The following is a 17874-nucleotide window of genomic DNA, read 5'->3' on the forward strand; positions in this document are numbered from 1 at the left end:
CTTCCTCAGCAAAAGAAAAAAGAAACATACCCTGGGAGATGAATTGGTTTGGCCTCCATCCTGGCAAGGGCCAGAATTTCCCAGAATCCATTCTATGTGTACACAGAGGAAACTAGGAACAATCTACCTACCACTTTCCCCATAAGTGTCCTTTAAATCAAGCCCAGAGAAGCTTCTTAGATCTGCCTTAGTCTCAAAATGAGATGTTTAAAAGGCACAATGTTTGGGTAAAAACAGCTCTCCAGATATTGTCTACTTTGGAATTAAGCTATATCTCCTTTGAGGTCTTAAATGTACTGCCTCCATTGTCCAAGCTCAAGTCCACCCAAGGTAAGACCCAGGAGTTGAGGAATCAGTCTATATTTTTTTTCTCCCTAAAGCCCCAGTGCATGGTTGTATATCCTAGTTGTAACTCCTGCTAGTTCTATGTGAGCCACCACCACAGCACGGCAACTGACAGACAGATGGTGTAGTTCCATGACCTGGAAACGAACCTGGGCCGCCAAAGCAGGAGTGCAGAACCTGAACCACTAGGCTATCAGGGCTGGCTCTGAGGAATCAATCTTGGCAACCTAGATTCAAGGAGTTTTTAGTATTTCTCCACATGGAACTTTGCAGAAACTGAAGGTCATCCTGAACTTACACAAATTGTTATACTCAAACATTTTCCTCAACTCAAACTTTAGGGCAAGTAAGGAGAATCAATTGTTCCCACATAAGTTTATGTTCTGAATTCTTCTGGCATAATAGGCTTTTAAGAATCTGAAAGAGCTTAGGAAATAAAATGAAGAAAATTTAAACATCTAGAATGGAACTCATGAAAATGCTCAAATTTTAGCCTTGTACTCCTGCATTTATTTCAAAATCTTCATTTAAAAAAACAGAAAGACAGCAGTACCTATCTGAATTCCAGGTGGGATATAAAAGAAGATATATACAGAAGAAATCTAAAAACAAGCTGAGTAAAGAATCCTTGAAGTGAGGTGTAATGCAACTTCATCACTTTATTCAAATCTTCAAAATAGTCTTTATTCTACATTTTTAGTATAAAAAATCCACAAGTTAAGTGCACCACAGTGTAGAGAGAGACATACAACGCTGAACTTCCATAACAGTCAATGGTACAGTCAAACATCACATGTACAGAACACAAAATTTAGATGAACTGAAATTAAAAGATAAAATAAAATCCAATTTCAGAAAACAAAAATCAAAATATTAAGGATCCCTGAAATAGTCTTAACCCTAATGAGATTTCACTGGACTCAAGTCATTTTGTAGTGAGGTGTTCAAAATACGACCCCATTAACCCAGCTTAGGAATTCTTGGGAGCCTCAAGAGGCTGCACCAGACGCTGACAATAAATGATAACCAATTTTTGATCTGAAAACTCCCCCTAATTTGGCTCTAAAGTCATCAGGCTTTTGAAATGCATCCTCCTCCTTGCCCCTCAAATTATAAACAAACTGTTGTTTACAGTACAGTTTGTGCTGACAGCCTTTGTTCCAACAAAGCTCAGTTTTTCTGGCACGAAACAAATTTGGGTTTGGTTCATGTATGAAGAGACAACCTATGAGGAGGGTCCAAGAGACACCCTCCACTTTTGCCTGAGGCGATGCAAAAGCAGAAGTAATGGGGCCTGTGCTCGGGGCACAGGGGGTTTCAGAGGATCCTTGTGAAAGACTAGTTAAAAGATGACAAGTGGGGAGAAGTGCAAGGAGAGAAGGAAATTAGTCTGACTGGCTTTCTGTCCTGCACCATTGATTCAATGGAGATTGGCGGAAAGGATGGAAGACTAGGGTTGAGGATGGGATGTGGGGCAAAGGATGGAAAGGAAAAGGCAGACAACTAATGCATTTCATTTATAACAAGTAATATAAATCAAAGACTGAAAGGAGATTAAAGACCAATCAGGATAATTTGGCAACTTTAATTCTTAGGAAGATCAAAGTTCCCTCCAAACCTAATTTGATGTTTTATTACTAAAAGCAAAGACCAGTATGGTGCAGTATTACTCCGGAGGAATTAAAGGAAGATCCTTAGGGCTGCTTCACCCACATTCATTTTATGAATGGATACCTCCCCTACCTCAAATGCTTTAGGGAGGTACTGCTACCATTACATGGTTCCTTATTAAGTTTGAAAAGTGCCTGCAAATTTGGGCACCAGAAAGACACCCCAACAACATGTGTCTAAACTGCAACTTCAGGTTAATATGACTAAAGCAGTTACATTGTGAGAAGTGCTGAAGGTATGTGATGTCTTTCCCGGCACAGAGGTGGCCTTGGTTCTTCACCAGATGGTGTAGCCACCATCTGAGCCACCCATGAAGAAGTTTCCCTTCCGCTGAGTTACGAGGACATTGGCTCCCTGCATGACTGCAAGCTGAGCAGCATTGGGAGGGCATCCAGGGGGTGGAGGCTGAAAGGAAAAGACAAGGTTGACTGGGCACAAGGCAGATACAAGGGAAGTGGACACAGGTAAAACAAGAGGACCTGCTAGGAAGCTGGCAATGTGCTAACCAATAGCATCTTAAGGAGCTAGTTCTGCCACCAATCTGGGTTCTAAAGCAGGTCTATAGTCTCTGTGAACCCCAAGATACAAACAGGAAAGGGAACCTACGACTTATTCAAAGGGTTCGAGCTCCAAGATAAAGCCTATGGAGACCTTCTGACTATGGACAGTCCAGAACCATAGGCGTTTTCAGTGTAGGAAATCATTCCTACCCATATTCTGAAAACAGGGATGGGGTGCCAGGTCGATGGCCCTATACCACAGGGTCTCTCAATAGTTTTCAGATGACCATGGGATAACCTAAAGGCTCTAACTAATGACACCGTTCTCACCTCATCTCTAGCATATGGTTAGAGTAGAGGGCCCTGGCAAGGACCATTTGGGCTCTAATTCCCATGCATCAGGAAACTAAGCAGGAGACATAACTAAAATCCCCAGTATCTTTCTAAAAGCTACTTAATAGAGATTATGCATTCTACTTTTTAAATCATCATGGTTCCTGATACAATGCCATGCTGATGGCAAATAATTAAGTAAATACTTATGGAATGAATAAGGAGTGTTACTAGACTAGTTCACTGCACCAAAGTGAACTGAAAAAGCAGCAGGCAGGACTCCTAAGACAGGAAAACAAAGGAATCTGGTTAACTAGACCCCAGTGAATGTGCCAGATGCTACTGACCTGCCACAGTTCTGCCCTCTCAACCGCTTTCTGCCTGACTAGTCGATGTCACTGGGTGCACCAATACCAGCAACTATTATCCAGGGATGGTGAAAGGATGAATATGTAGCCATTTCAGAAAGTTAAAATACACAAGGGCTGAGGTTTTTTTGAGAAGGGCATACTCACAGGAATGTTGCCAGCAGCAGCACCAGCCCCGAATCTGGCACCTGCATCATACCCTCCATCCACCAGCACTGTTGAACCAGGTGGATAGATAGGACCAACTGGGTAATAAGCCATGGGGATTGTGGAACCTAAAGGTCCAACAGCCACAGACTGGGCCATGGGAAGATACAGTGAGGCGCCAGGAAATGCAGCTGACATGGTGGGGACTGTCGCAGCCCCTGGGTGCACAAAGCTCGGACGATAGAGCTAGAAAAGGCAGGAGAGAAGCCAAAATGTTACTTGATGACATTCCTATTTCAGATTTCATTCCCATTTCCTCTTTAATGAGTCAGTTCTTCTCATGCAGATTATACTCTGTGAGTTATACAAATTGCCATTCTACCACGGCTCAATATTCTCCTGGATCACTTCCTGCTATAGCTAATGTTAGGCTCAGGGAATGCAAACTCATCTTCTTAACCTCAGCCTGTACCAAATAACATGAAATAATCCGACAATGCATTCTCAACTCCAACAGAAACTGCTGAACTGTATAGTGTTTAGATTATTCATGTAAGCACTCTCTTCTGTTTGAGAAGAGTAAATAAATATGTGAAGTCAGACTTAGCTAAGGACTGAAAATGTGATCCACCAGTATTCTCAACCAGTTCAAGTCTAGTAAAGTAGAAGCACCTCTGAGTAGGCAGGTGGAGCATCAGTATAGGGTGGAGCCTGAGGAAGATGCAAGGTCTGAGGATACACTGGATTCCCTGGAGGCTGCACAGGGTAGGTTGGCTGCGTTGGATATTGACCTGGAAGACAAGAAAAACTGCATGTTGCCTACCATACTGAGCCACCAAAATGGGGCAGGGCACATCGGGTGGCTAAGCTAGTGGGAGCAAGCAGAAGGGGATTTGCCAACAGACTGCCCTGGAGGGCCTGATTCCTGGAGCTAAAAAAATAAGCATTCTCTTGGCATCCTTATAATCGAAGATGCTGCATTCTAACTGGACAGGAAAGGCACTCTTCCTACTAGCATCCTGGTGTAAGAGGCAAGTCTAGCTGGGCCCAAGGTCCTTCCAGAATGCGGAACAGGTCTGCGCATCCGTCCTTCCCGATGATTAAAGGGTGCATCCCGCCTCTGCTCTGGGTAGTCTCAAGGTCGACTCCCAAAATATAAAGAAAGAGTGAACGGTGGAAGTAAACCTTGAGACAGGAGAGAGGGTGAAGGGGAATGTCCTGACTGGTGAGGCTGAGGATCATGCTCTCCCAGGCACACTGGAAGGATCACAGAAACCACAAGTTCTGGCCGCCAGCGAAGGCAAGGGGAAACAGACCCTTCAGGCCCCGGCCCGCCCACCAGCGCCGGCACCTCACTAGTTAAGCCCGGGGGCCTGCCTGTGGTTCCGGAGCGCGGCGCTCCGCCTCCCCCGGCTCTCCATTGGCCTACCCAAATCCCTGCTCTAGCTCCCCATTTGTTCCTGCAGACGCCCATCATGACAAGCCTTTCTCCCCCCCACCCCAGCCCGCAGCTCCAAACTGCGCCACAGAGTTTAAGGGGGAAAGGGCCGGGAGGGAGCGAGCAGCCGTAGGTCGGGGATGACGAAGGCGTGTGGCGCAGTCCCCTAGACCGCAGGCGGCCGAGCAGCGCGGCGCAGCTCGCCCCAAGTTTGGCGTTCGCTGCCCCTGGGCTCCAGGCCCGCTCGCTCCGGGGCCGCACTACTCCCCTAGACGGCCTAGGCCGCCCCCTGGCCTTGCCTTTGCTGTTCATCGTGGCTGCAGGTCCGGTTCGGCTCGGCGTCGCGGACGGTTATTTTTTTCGTCCTCTTCCTGTTCGTAGTCACTTCCGTGTCACGTGACGACTCGTCCGCCCAGCGTCACCCGGCGCGCGAGTGCCGCTGCCGCCGGAAACCCCGCCCCCTTGCCCGGCCTCCAGTGGCTGACGGGAGGGCCCGCGTGATCCCGCCCACTCGCCTGGGCCCCGCCCACTCGGTCTTATCCTCCAACCCCTACCCTCCCTGTCCCTCGAGTGGAGGAAAAGCAAATACGTACAGGTATTGTCTCAAAATAGGCTATTTTCTCTCTGTTGGGCACTGGGAGGCAGAACCATTAAACTAGGCCCCTGAACCTTTTTCCACCTTCGCGCATCAACTCAAGGTCACCTCACCTTGACAGCCTTTCCACGAGGGGCGTAATTGCTACACATTTCTCTAACTGCCTGAGATAAGCTCCCCAAACCTTGATCCATCACGCGTTCCGCTCCTCCCAAGCCCAGTTTAAGCCTCAGCTCGTCGAGATTTATTTTGCCAGTCCAGTTCACATCTAACCTTTTCTGAATTAGACCATCGCTCGAATCTTCGCCGCCTGTCTGTTCCACCGACAGGCTGTCCATATTTACTTCTGTGTCGCCGTCTTTCTCACCAAAAGGAAGGGCATTCTGTGCCCTCCGCAACCGCTAGCACTAAAACTGGCTTACTCATGGTACCCGAGGAGTGCTTGTGGCCCTGTCCTTCCTTTGGCACCTGTCACCTGTAAAGTACCTTGTGTATATTTACTCTGTGTATTGCTTCGCCTCTAGCTTAATTGTCCTTAGGGCAAAGATGCCGTCTTTCAGGGCAGCAATTAAGTTTTGCCTTCCCTCTTTCATTTTAAAATATCTGCTGAGCGCTTACGTGCGAGTACAGAGATGGAGCTGAACAGACGGCTCAACAGTATTTTCTCATGGAATTTACATTCTATATTGTAGTAAGAATATTAGAAAAGCACCTGAAAAGGGAAAGCTTTGGAAAGAAAAACCTTCAGTAAACATTAGAAGCTTGATAAATATTTGCTGTTTAATTAATTAAATCACTAAAAAGACCCATACTCACTTCAGCTGAGTAATCCCTTGCTTTCATCTCCAGTATTGTAACACAGTTTGCAGAGCACCCTTAAAATGCACGATTTTATGGGGTCTTCACAGGTCTTCTTCACAGCCATCTTCACAGGTGGCAGGCAGGGCTTGTTTGAGCCTTCCTGTTTTTCAAATGAGAGAACTGATTAAAGAGATTTGCCCTAAATCACACATCAAACAGGTTACAGAATCCTGTCTTGTGTCCTGGCTCCCAGGTTCCGAAGTCAGAGTTCTTTTGTTTTGTTTTGTTTTGTTTCTTATCACTTCACACTGCCTATCATGACTAAAATAGTCTAAACGTCTGATTTCCAAGACTGTTTGTTTTTGGAGTTCTGTTAGGTTTTTTTCCCTTTCGGTATATTCACATTATTAATTTGGTTCAGACTAATATTAGTATTATAAAGCCTATGTATTTACCTTTTCCTGTATTTCAGACTCTGTTCTTCTTGAAGGCAGGCATAGTGTTAGACATTCACTCATCAACACTTATTTGTAGAACACTTACAAATGCCAGGAGCTGTCCTAAAAAAAGACAAAGCCCTTGCTCACTCTCTCTTTTATTTCGGAAGATCAAATTGGCTTTATTCAACGATACATGAATTGGGCAGCATCCTGTCTAGTGAGCAGAGAGATACTCCCAGCCCTTGCTCTCTTGAAGCTCACCTTCTAGTGCCGGGGGCCTGCAAACTTTTTTTGACCAAAATCCACAGTAATATACTTTAAATCATGACACAGCATACACACATTTATAAACGTATATACTGGAAAAACATTTTGTAGTACTTATCCTTCTATGTACAATGCACTGTAGTAGTTTCTATTCTCTCATTTCTTTTTTTCAATTCTGGTTGTGATTTCACATCCCACTAACAAGTCAGGACCCACAGTTTGAAAAATATTGTTTTTTACTGGACTTTTATCCCCAGGGCCTTACACTTAGCATGAAATTTGCAGTCAGTAATTGGTGAGTAAATGAATGAATAAATTCTTGCAGGTCAGATCAGACAAATCTTCCTCCCTGTATCCTGACTTTTCCAAATCAGTTCCTAAAACTGATTCCACCCCAAAGCCTAAAACTGGAGAGGTCACTAATCTATCCCAAGCCTTACCTCATGCTCAGGGCCTCAGAAAATAAAGGAGAGAACCTAAGAAAGGAAACTCCCCTTATTTCTCTTTCTGGACCCTCAGTTAGGGACCCGAAATTGTGTTGACTATAGCAGTCCATGTCAATGAGATGTAGGAGGTGGACCCTAAGTAAAGACACTAGTTCTAGTCCTCACTTGTCTCCAGCTAACTGACTTTGGTCCTCATCTGTTCAGCTTCCACTTATTCCCTACTACGTATGAATCAATACTGCGCCAGTGACCTTACTGATATCCATAGCGGACTCGGAGGAAAGGTGCAGGTAAGGGAACCGTATTTCAGAGAGGTTAAGTAGCTGAACTAAGTTAACAGCTGCAGAGCCAGTATTCAAACTCAGGTTGCTTGACAAGCGTTGTTTTTAATCTGTTTACATTGTTTAATCTGTTTACATTGTTTTGAATCTGATGCCTCCCACGGATCTTAGTTTCATCATCTGCCAAAATAGTCACACAGTCCTTGTGTCACCTCCAAGTCTAAATCTAGACTCTGGTTTAGGGAAGGAAAAGAGCAAAGGCGAGCCTGAGAAGAGAGAGGGGAAGTGGGCAGAGCTTATAATCAGGTTGTTAATTCTGCTCAGGCCCTACCAAATACTTCTACTGGATGGTAAACAGCCATTGCCCTGAGCCCTCTCCCCATGTACCCCTTCTGCTGCAGCCGTTCACTGGAAGCCCCCCTCCCAGGACCTCTCAATGGTCCAGTGATTAAAGGGTTAACTCTTTTTTTAATAATTTTATTTATTTATTTATTTTTTCCCCCAAAGCCCCAGTAGATAGTTGCATGTCATAGCTGCACATCCTTCTAGTTGCTGTATGTGGGACGCAGCCTCAGCATGGCGGGAGAAGCGGTGCGTCAGTGCACGCCCAGGATCCGAACCCAGGCCGCCAGCAGCTGAGCTCAGGATCCGGACCCCGGCCGCCAGCAGCTGAGCATGCGCACTTAACTGCTAAACCATGGGGCAGGCCCTAAAGGGTTAACTCTTGATACCCAGGAAGCCTCCAGGACCTGCTCCAGCTAAGGCAGGCTGCGCTCAGATTGGTCAGTGCCTCCTCTACAGGATGTTAGGTATTCTGCTGTCACCCTGGGACCTGGCCCCAGGGAAAGGCAGGGCAGAGCCAAATGAGATTACCGACAGAAAGGGAGGGGTTGCAAGCCACTGCTTTCCCTGGCTGGTGGGATTAAGGAGCAACTGGCCACTTTCTTGGACAGGAGTCAAGAGTCTTTCTCTTTCTTCATTCTCCTGGGTCCCTGAATGAGATGAAGATGTCATTTAGTTATTTATCAAACATCCTTTCTTGAATTAATTCAGCAACTGTTTATTTAGCACCTAGTGTGTGCCAGGCCCTGTGATAGGCAATAGGGAAATAGTAGTGAAGAAGCAGGCTTAGTCCCTACGCTCGTGGAACTTAGTCTACCTAAAAGGAGAGACAGAAAAGGAATCAGATAATCATAATGCAGTGTGATTAGCGCTGACCTAAGGACAGTGTAGGGTGTTATGAGAACACACAGGTGAGGTACCTGATCTCTTCTATTGTGGTCAGGGAAGGCTTCCTGCTGGCAGTGATGTCTGAGATGAAATCTGAAGGGTGGGTGGAAGTTAAGCAAGTGAAGAGGGTTCCTCAAAGAGGGAACAGTTTATGCAAAGGCCTAGAGGTAAGAGAGTTTAGGGAGAGGGAAGACGTGAAGACAGTTCATTATGGCCGGAGCATTGAATGGGAGGTAAGGATGGGAAGAAATGAAGCTGAAAAGGAGAACAGGAGCCAGACCACGCAGGGCCTCTTGGAGCCCAGGGAGGATCCTATCTTAAGACATTGGATTCTATTCTACGGGCACTGGTTAGCCAAGAGTTTTAAGCAGAAAAGTGACATGATCATGTGGTTTTTTTGTTTGTTTGTTTGTTTGTTTGTGAGGAAGATCAGCCCTGAGCTAACATCCATGCTAATCCTCCTCTTTCTGCTGAGGAAGACCGGCTCTGAGCTAACATCTATTGCCAGTCCTCCTCCTTTTTTTCCCCCCAAAGCCCCAGTAGATAGTTGTATGTCATAGCTGCACATCCTTCTAGTTGCTGTATGTGGGACGCGGCCTCAGCATGGCGGGAGAAGCGGTGCATCGGTGCGCGCCCGGGATCCAAACCTGGGCCGCCAGCAGCAGAGCGCGCGCACTTAACCGCTAAGCCACGGGGCCCGCCCGACATGATCATGTTTTAATTTTAGAAAAATCTTTCTGGCTACAGAATGTGGAACAGATTAGAAAGGAGCAAGAGTGGAGGTGTGTCTGGGAGACCAGTTAGAATATTAATGTAGTAATTTAGGTGAACGATGGTGGGAGACTAGCCTAGAGAAGTGGCAGTGGGGTAGAAAGAAGTGGGAGGAATTCCAGAAATATTTAGGAGGCAGAAACAACTGGACTAATATTGGGATTAATGTCCAGGATTAATGAACAAGATTTATGTCAGGGATGAAAACTTCATAAAGTCAAAAGACAAATGACAAATTGGAAAAAGATATTTGCAATTTGTATCACAAAGTGTTAATCTCCCTGCATAGAAAGAACTCCTAGAGATAGTAAGTATATGACCAACCCTTGCAAAAAGTAGCAAATGACATTTACAGCCAGTTCACAGAAAAAGAAATACAGATGGCTTATAAACATATGAAACGATGTTCAGCTTCACTCTTAATAACAAGAAGGCAAATTAAAACCACACAGATACCATTGTCAGATTGGCAAAAAGACAAACATTTGCTAACTTTATTTGCAGGGCTGTGGATAAGCAGACACTTAATTTTTTGATAGTGGGAGTGTAGATTGGTACAACTCCTATAGGGTTAATCTGGCAATATCTATCAAAATTCTAATTCCTAATAATTCCTATAATTATAATAATTCATAATTCCTGTAATTCCTAATCATTTTAGGAATGATTCCTACAGATATATTTGTACTTATGAGAAACATTGTGTGTATACAGCTGTTTGCTGCAGCACTGTTTGTAATAGCAAAAGATTAGAAATAACCCATATGGCCGTCAATAGGGAACTGTTAAAATAAATCTTAGTACATCCATATAATTAAATACTGTGTGGCTGTAATAAAGAATGAGAAAGCTCTCCAAAATATTATTTATTATTATTTTTTTTTTGCTGAGGAAGATTGGTCCTGAGCTAACATCTGTTGCCAGTTTTCCTCTTTTTGCTGAGGAAGATTGGCCCTGAGCTAAGATCTGTGCCCATCTCCCTCTATTTTTTTTTTTTGGATGTGGGACACCGCCTCAGCATGGCTTGATGAGTGGTGCGTAGATCCACGCCCAGGATCCGAACCTGCAAACCCCAGGTGGCCGAAGTGGAGTGTGTGAACTTAACCACTAGGCCACTGGGCCAGACCCCCAAACACTTTTTAAATGAAAGAAAGGAAAGGTTCAGAACAGTGCTTAGCATGATGCCTTTTGTGTAAAAGAGCAGGAAACCAAGAATATTCATGAGTGATTGAGTAAAGAAATTCTGGAAGAATACACAAGATACCTATGAAAGTGTTTACCAGGTGGGGTGGGGAGGCAGAGATGGGAGTGAGACTTTTCACTATATACCTTTAAAATTTTTTAAAATTTTTGAACCATGTGACTGCTTACCAATTCAAAAAATTAAAGCAATGTTGGCGCACCTATTAAAATGGCTAACATGAAAAAGACTGACCATTTCAAGTGTTGGAGAGGATGTGAGTGACTAGAATTCTCATACATTGCTGGTAAGAGAGTGAAATGGTACAACCACTTTGAACACAGTGTGGCAGGGGCTTTAAAAGAGAAACATACACATGCCATATGATCCAGCCATTCCATTCCTATTAACTCAAGGGAAATGAAAGCATATGGGCACACCAAGACCTACGCATGGATATTTATAACAGCTTTATTTGTAATAGCCAAAAACTGGCAACAATGCAGATGTCCATCAATAGGATAAACAAATTGTGGTATCACCATACAATAAAAAGGGATGAACTGGGCCGGCCTGGTGGCGCAAGTGGTTAAGTGTGCGCGCTCCGCTGCGGCGGCCCATGGTTGGCCAGTTCGGATCCCAGGCATGCACTGATGCACCGCTTGTCAGGCCATGCTTGCTGTGGCGGTGTCCCATATAAAGTGGAGGAGGATGGGCGTGGATGTTAGCCCAGGGCCAGCATTCCTCAGCAAAAAAAAAAAAAAAAGAGGAGGATTGGCAGATGTTAGCACAGGGCTGATCTCACAAAAAAAGGGATGAACTATGGATCCACACAACAACATGGATGATCTCAATTATGGGGAGTGAAAGAAACCAGACAAAAAAAGAGTGCATACTGTAGGATTCCATTTATATAAAATTTTGGAAAATACAAACTAATCTATACTGATAAAAAGCAGATGAGTGGTTGCCTGTGTAAAGGAAGGGGAGGGACAGGAAGGAGAGATGGACTCTGGGAAACTTTGGCGGGTGATGGATATGTTCATTATCTTGGTTGTGGTGATGGTTTCATGAGTGTGTACCTATGTCAAAACTTATCAAATTGTACATTTGAAACGTGTAGTTTAACACATGTCAGTTGTACCTCAATAAAGGTGTTTAAAAAAATAACGTTGGGATGAAGAAGAGGGAAAAGCCAAGGATGATGGCTACTGACCTCTTGTAATGTGTCTGGGCGAGACGGACGCTGAAAGGACAATTACAGCAGCGCTCGCTAAGTGCTACCGGAGGGATGGTAAGCTGTGCTCTGAGGGCTCAGAGAACAACAGTGCGCTTCCTGCTGGGCCCCTAGTCCCAGTTAATTAGGCTGATTAGAGCTTTTCTGTGTCCCTTATTGAACACCTACCTGTGTCACGCTCATCGCTTAGGCAACTGGAAGAACAAAACCACTGCCTGTTGCCCAGCCCAAGAGGGAGGGTGGCGGTTTGTGGAAGAATCCAGTCAGGCTCTTTGAAGCAGCCGTTTCAAAGCTTTGGCTGGTCTTTGTGTAACTAAGGGAACAAGGATTACAAGATACATGACTCAGAAATGGACCCTCCTTTCTTATTCCTGGCAAGTCTTTGTAAGAGAGGCTCCAACTCTGCTCTGCCTAATAATGTAAAGGACTAACTCCACCTTGGCTGGGCAGCCTAGTAGATCCTGGGGCAAGGTGTCTTCTTTTTGGGTTTTGATCAGTTTTTCTCAATGTGAAATTCCAAACCACTTGCATCAGAATCATTTAATGCTTATTAAAAATGCAAAGTCATGGGGGCCGGCCCGGTGGCGCAAGCGGTTAAGTGCGCGCGCTCCGCTGCGGCGGCCCGGGGTTCGCTGGTTCGGATCCCGGGCGCGCACCGACGCACTGCTTGGTAAGCCATGCTGTGGCGGCGTCCCATATAAAGTGGAGGAAGATAGGCACCGATGTTAGCCCAGGGCCGTCTTCCTCAGCAAAAAAGGAGGAGGATTGGCGGATGTTAGCTCAGGGCTGATCTCCTCACAAAAAAAAAAAAAAAAAAAAAAAAAAAAAAAAAAAAATGCAAAGTCATGGGGTGATGCTAATGAACAGCAGCATTCGCTGGTTTGGGGGTTGAGATTTCATTTGATTCTTCGAGGTGTGTGCATGCATGCATGTGTGTTCCAAAGGGCACTCAGAAGAATACACCTTCATCTGCATCTCAGTCTGGCGAGGAGACTGGAAGGGGTGTGGACTTGGGACTTGGTGCCAGTCTGCCCTAGAGGATTCTGCTGGCTGGAACATACATTTTTCCTGTCCTCCGCCTTTCTCCCCACACTCCCCTCTTCCAGACTGAATATGTCAGAGTTAGGGAAATGTGCTTCTGGGGATAGCTGAGGAGCCAGAGGGAGAAAGGAGTGGAGGTTTGAAGGAGGAGCTCCTAGGGAGGGAAGTAGACCTGGGGACACAGAGCCAGGTTAACGTCTGGGGTCCATCCATGAAAGGATCTGATCCCCTAATAAAGACTGAACTTCTTAGCTGTTTTTCACTTGGATTATAGGGAAAGCTAAAACCCAAATTTTAATGCTTTCCCTTATTCACTGGAATTCTCTTTCATTTTCCCCCAATCCTTCAGTAAAGAGCAATCTTGTATAGTCATGTTGGGGAGAATTCACAGCTGTACCCCTGTGAATATAACTGCATTTCATCCAGAGGAACCATACTAGGAGTTCTCGGCTGTGACCAGCAGCCAAGTGAGTGGCCCAAGACAGAATGGAACAGAGAGTCAAGCAGAAGACTTACGGGACAGGCCTGAGACCAGCCTTGCCTCCCATTCCACTTCTTCAAATATACTAGAGAGGTGGCCCTTAAAATGAAAGAAAATGCTGACCCTGGAGTTTCATATACATGATCTCATTTAACACTTTAAGAACCCTGAGAGTGAGCGTTATTCCCATCTTACAAATGGACAACTCTGGCTTAAAGAGGCTAACTTGCCCAAGGTTCCACAGCTGGTAAGTGACCATGGCCAGATCTGAACCCAGATCTGTGGGTCTGACTGGATTATAATGTCTCCTCCTTGTTCCTTTGCCAATGGAGGTTGGCAGTCATGGTAGTTAACTGTCTGTCCATGCACCAGGGACATTTGTTATTCTCTGTTCTCTAGAACTTTGTATTATTTCAAGCCTATATTGCTTTTGTAATTCATAGAAATAATAAAGATATAAAAAAGGGAAGATAATAAAATCAATGGTTCATGGAAAACGTTGTGAAACGCCTCTATCTTGGGAATAGTGAGTTTTATCATCCAGAGGACTTAGGAAAACAGAATATAAAGAACATGGAATTTGAAAGAAAATTTAGGTTCTAGTCTCGGACCGCTCCTCACCAGCTGTTTGGCCTTGGACAAGTCAATTGACCTCTCTGAGCTTCAGTTTTCTCATCTTGAAAATTATTCCTACCTTACACAGTGTGAAGGTCAAATAAGATGAAAAGTACTTCTTGAGCTGTAGAATGCAAACTGTATCTTAGTTAATATAAATACACAGTATGAACTCTACCAGATTTACTGAAGCTACTCTTTTGTTGCAAGAAAGGGCATCGCCTTTAGCCACTTCCTGGGCACAACCTCTACGGAAGCAGGACTCAGGCGCCTTTAGCCAGGTTAACTGAATGGTAGTTGATTCTGCCAATTTATTTCCTACTCCAAGCTTTCCTTTCCTCTTATCTTCACATCTGCAGGTCAGGAATAAATTTTTTTTTCCTACAATATCATTTTTTGATGGAAACTTCCAGACTTACTCAGATGGGAGAAAGGAGGGGGGAGGACAAAGCCCACGTTTCTTCAGCATTTCAATCAACAACCTCATTTTCTTCTAACAGTTGAAGTGAACTTCTTATGAATAATGGATGACAGCCTGATGAATATGCACACAGCCTATTATGCCTGTGAGGTTTGGTAAATAATTTATGAGCTAAAATGTTCCTCACCTTGTTACTGTACAAAAATTATGAAAAAAAACATATTTACCCTTTGAGCTGGTAGGGTGATCTGTCAGAGTGACAGCAGTCCCACAGTACAGTTTTATATCATTGCTAAAATTAAATAGAATAAAATATATGCATTTCAGGGTGGGAGTAATGTAAAAAACAGAACATGCACAGCCACACTCCTTGTCACATACAAGTTTTCAAAAATTCTAGCTTCTCACTTAAAATATCTCTCCTGGGTCCGGCTCCGTGGCTTAGCGGTTAAGTGCACGCGCTCTGATGCTGGCGGCCCGGGTTCGGATCCTGGGCGCGCCCCAAGGCACCACTTCTCCGTCCAACCTGAGGCCGAGTCCCACGTACAGCAACTAGAAGGATGTGAACCTATGACATACAACTATCTACTGGGGCTTTCGGGGGAAAAAAATGAATAAATAAAATCTTTAAAATAAATAAATAAATAAAATAAAATAAAATAAAATATCTCTCCATTGTTAACAGCACTCAGGAACCTCTCCTTCATGGCCCATTCTCCTCACAAGGACTTCAATATGACCAGTCAAGATGGACAGCAGCTTCCTTGTTTTATGAAAAGTGGCTGACCACAAGAAGCCATAACATTGTAAAATTTAAGACACCAGAGATTAAAAAAAAAAAAAAATCCTAAAAGCTTTCAGAGAGAATAAACAAGTAGGGAAAAAAAACCTAGCAAGAAGCACTTGGAAATGCATTGGTGTCTCGCCTCTCCTCACAGCTGAGAGGTTTTTTCCTGCTGACCAACCTGACTCCCTGCTGTATCAGCCTTCAACTCACTCCCACCTGCCCAGGCCTTATTCCCTTAGCAACAGCAGTGATGCCTTTAATCTGGTGATTGGAGGGGGAGGGGCAAGATTAACTACAGAGATGAGGAAGGTGTTTGGAAAAATATGCATGGATCCTGGGAAATTTGGCTGCTCCACTACAAGTTGTGAAGACCTGGAACTGGGTCAGTTCCCAAGGCAGGGAAGATAGGACCCCAGGGATTATCTGCTTAAATTCCAAGAGCTTTCTAAGAATAAAGTACAGTGCCAAGGGAGACTTACTGCATTCCTGATATGCTGGGTGCTTGGACCCTGATATGCTGGGTGCTTGGAGGAGATCAGGCAAAAGAGGAAACATAAGACCCTGTCCCATGTCTGCTGGGTAAACTGATATATTCTCAGGAAACAGAATGAATGGCTTATAAACTACAAATTACGTAATGAAGTTATTGGAACAATGATGTAATTAAAATAATAATATTAATTAGAACAATGTGGTATTATTCAAGAAGGGTTCTTGGGGGAGGTAAATCTTGAATAGAGTCTGCAAAGAAAGAAGGGACCTGATTAATTAAAAGATTAGAGGTCTATATAGCCAGACCTTCTTCATCTGGGCCCTTCTTATCTTTCCAACCTCATTTTGTGCAATTTTCCTTGGTACTTGCTGTGTTCCAGCCACATTGGTCCTCTTTCAGTTTCTTGAACACCAAGTTCTTTCCTGTCTCATTGCCTCTGCCTCTGCTGTTCCTTCTGCCTCTTGCTTATCCTAATTTTTGAACTTTGCCTTATATATGACTTCCTCAGAGAGGTCTTTCCTGCCCCCACTGTGTCATTCTCTCATGTCATCTTTTCTTAGTCATCATGTGTAATGATATATTTATGTGGTTATTTTTTGTTTAATGTCAGTTTCCCCAGTAGACTATAAATTCCAAAAGAGCAGTCTGTTTTGTTTTCCGCTGGACACTTAGCACCCTGCCCAGTGTCTGGCACATAGTAGATAATAAATATTTGTTGAATAAATGTAAGCTCAGAAGGCACGGGATGTGACAGTGAGTGAAGGAGAAAATGTGTTGAAGAGTTGTATTTGGTATGGGAAGCAGAAGGAAGTCACTGGCGACAACTTCTCCCAACTCACCCATGAAAATGTTTATATTGTTGAAGGGTTTTTGTCTGATTATAAAATATATGCTTAGTCCAAAAAGATCGTATTGCAATATTGCAAAAAAAAAAAAAAGACTATATTGGAAGTATTGGTGAGGATGTGGAACAACTAGAACCCTCATATGTTACCAGTAAGGATAAAAACTGGTTCAAACATTTTGGAAGACTATTTAGCAGTATCTGCAAAAGTTAAACATGTACCCCAAACCTAACAATTCCACTTCTCAGTATTTACCCAAGAGAAGTAAGTGCATATCTTCACCAAAAGACTTGTACAGGTATGTTCATAGCAGCTTTAATCATAGAAGACAAAAACAAGAACAACCCAAATACTCATCAATAGCAGAATGGCTACATTGTGGTATAATTATGCAATGGAATATATACGGCAATAAAAAATGAACAAATAATACTGCTAGACACAACAACATGGATGAATCTCACAAATATATGTTGAGTGACAGAAGCCAGACACAAAAGAGTATATACTGTCTGATTCCATTTATGTGAAGTTCAAAACCAGCAAAACTAAACTATGGAAATCAGAACAGTGGTAACTGGGAGTTGACTGACTCTCAAGGAGCACAAGGGAGTCTTCTTGGGTGTTGGAAATGCTCTGTGTCTTGTTGTGGGTGGTGATTACATGGAAATATATATATACACACATATATATGTAAAAAATCATCAAGTTATACATTTAAGATTTGCACACTTTACTGTGTGCATGTTATATCCCAATGAAAAAATTAAGCAGATAAACAAAAGAGTAATAATTCAAGCAATGCAAAAGTATATACAATATAAATTAAAGGTTTCCTTTTCCAAAAGAAAACCGTGATTCACATTTTGATGTGTCTCCCTGAACCCCTTTGATCACATCCGCCCCCCCCCACCGTCCATGTCATCCAGAGCATTCGATCTGTCTGTGTGAAGCACCAAACCAACTCCCACAGACTAAGAGTTTTTGCTTTCATGTGACAACACTCAATAGCAATACTGCACTCCTTCTTCACATAAAGAGCAGTAGGAAATACAAAATGATTAAGTCACAACCTGTGCTCTGGAGGAATTCAGTCTGGGGGGAAAGACCACAGAGACTACAGATCAAACAAAACCCCCAA

At 43.9% G+C, this 17874-nt stretch overlaps 1 protein-coding gene across 2 annotated transcripts; it reads right to left on the reverse strand.

Moving 5' to 3' along the window:
* Positions 1 to 979: 979 nt before the first annotated feature.
* Positions 980 to 5209, reverse strand: DAZAP2 (DAZ associated protein 2). Of its 2 annotated transcripts, none has more exons than XM_058558245.1 (4): positions 5102 to 5209; positions 4037 to 4155; positions 3442 to 3610; positions 980 to 2421 (listed from the first exon to the last, which is right to left on the reverse strand). In XM_058558245.1, the coding sequence occupies exons 1-4, from the start codon at positions 5112 to 5114 to the stop codon at positions 2099 to 2101; spliced, it is 624 nt and encodes a 207-aa protein (XP_058414228.1). In that variant the 5' UTR covers positions 5115 to 5209; the 3' UTR covers positions 980 to 2098. The 2 variants fall into 2 exon arrangements, with proteins under 2 accessions (XP_058414228.1, XP_058414227.1); XM_058558244.1 differs by having other exon boundaries at positions 2193 to 2421; positions 3365 to 3610.
* Between the last annotated feature and the right edge of the window lie 12665 nt (positions 5210 to 17874).

Source organism: Diceros bicornis, chromosome 17, assembly GCF_020826845.1.
Source record: "Diceros bicornis minor isolate mBicDic1 chromosome 17, mDicBic1.mat.cur, whole genome shotgun sequence".
Classification (NCBI taxonomy): Eukaryota; Metazoa; Chordata; class Mammalia; order Perissodactyla; family Rhinocerotidae; genus Diceros; species Diceros bicornis.

Excerpts from the sequence above, each read along its gene's own strand:
- DAZAP2 (XM_058558245.1), bottom strand. Across the intron at positions 3,611-4,036 it reads CTCCACCTGCCTACTCAGAG|CTCTATCGTCCGAGCTTTGT; the intron begins GTGCTTCTACTT and ends TGCCTTTTCTAG. Across the intron at positions 2,422-3,441 it reads TGGTCCTATCTATCCACCTG|CCTCCACCCCCTGGATGCCC; the intron begins GTTCAACAGTGC and ends TTTTCCTTTCAG.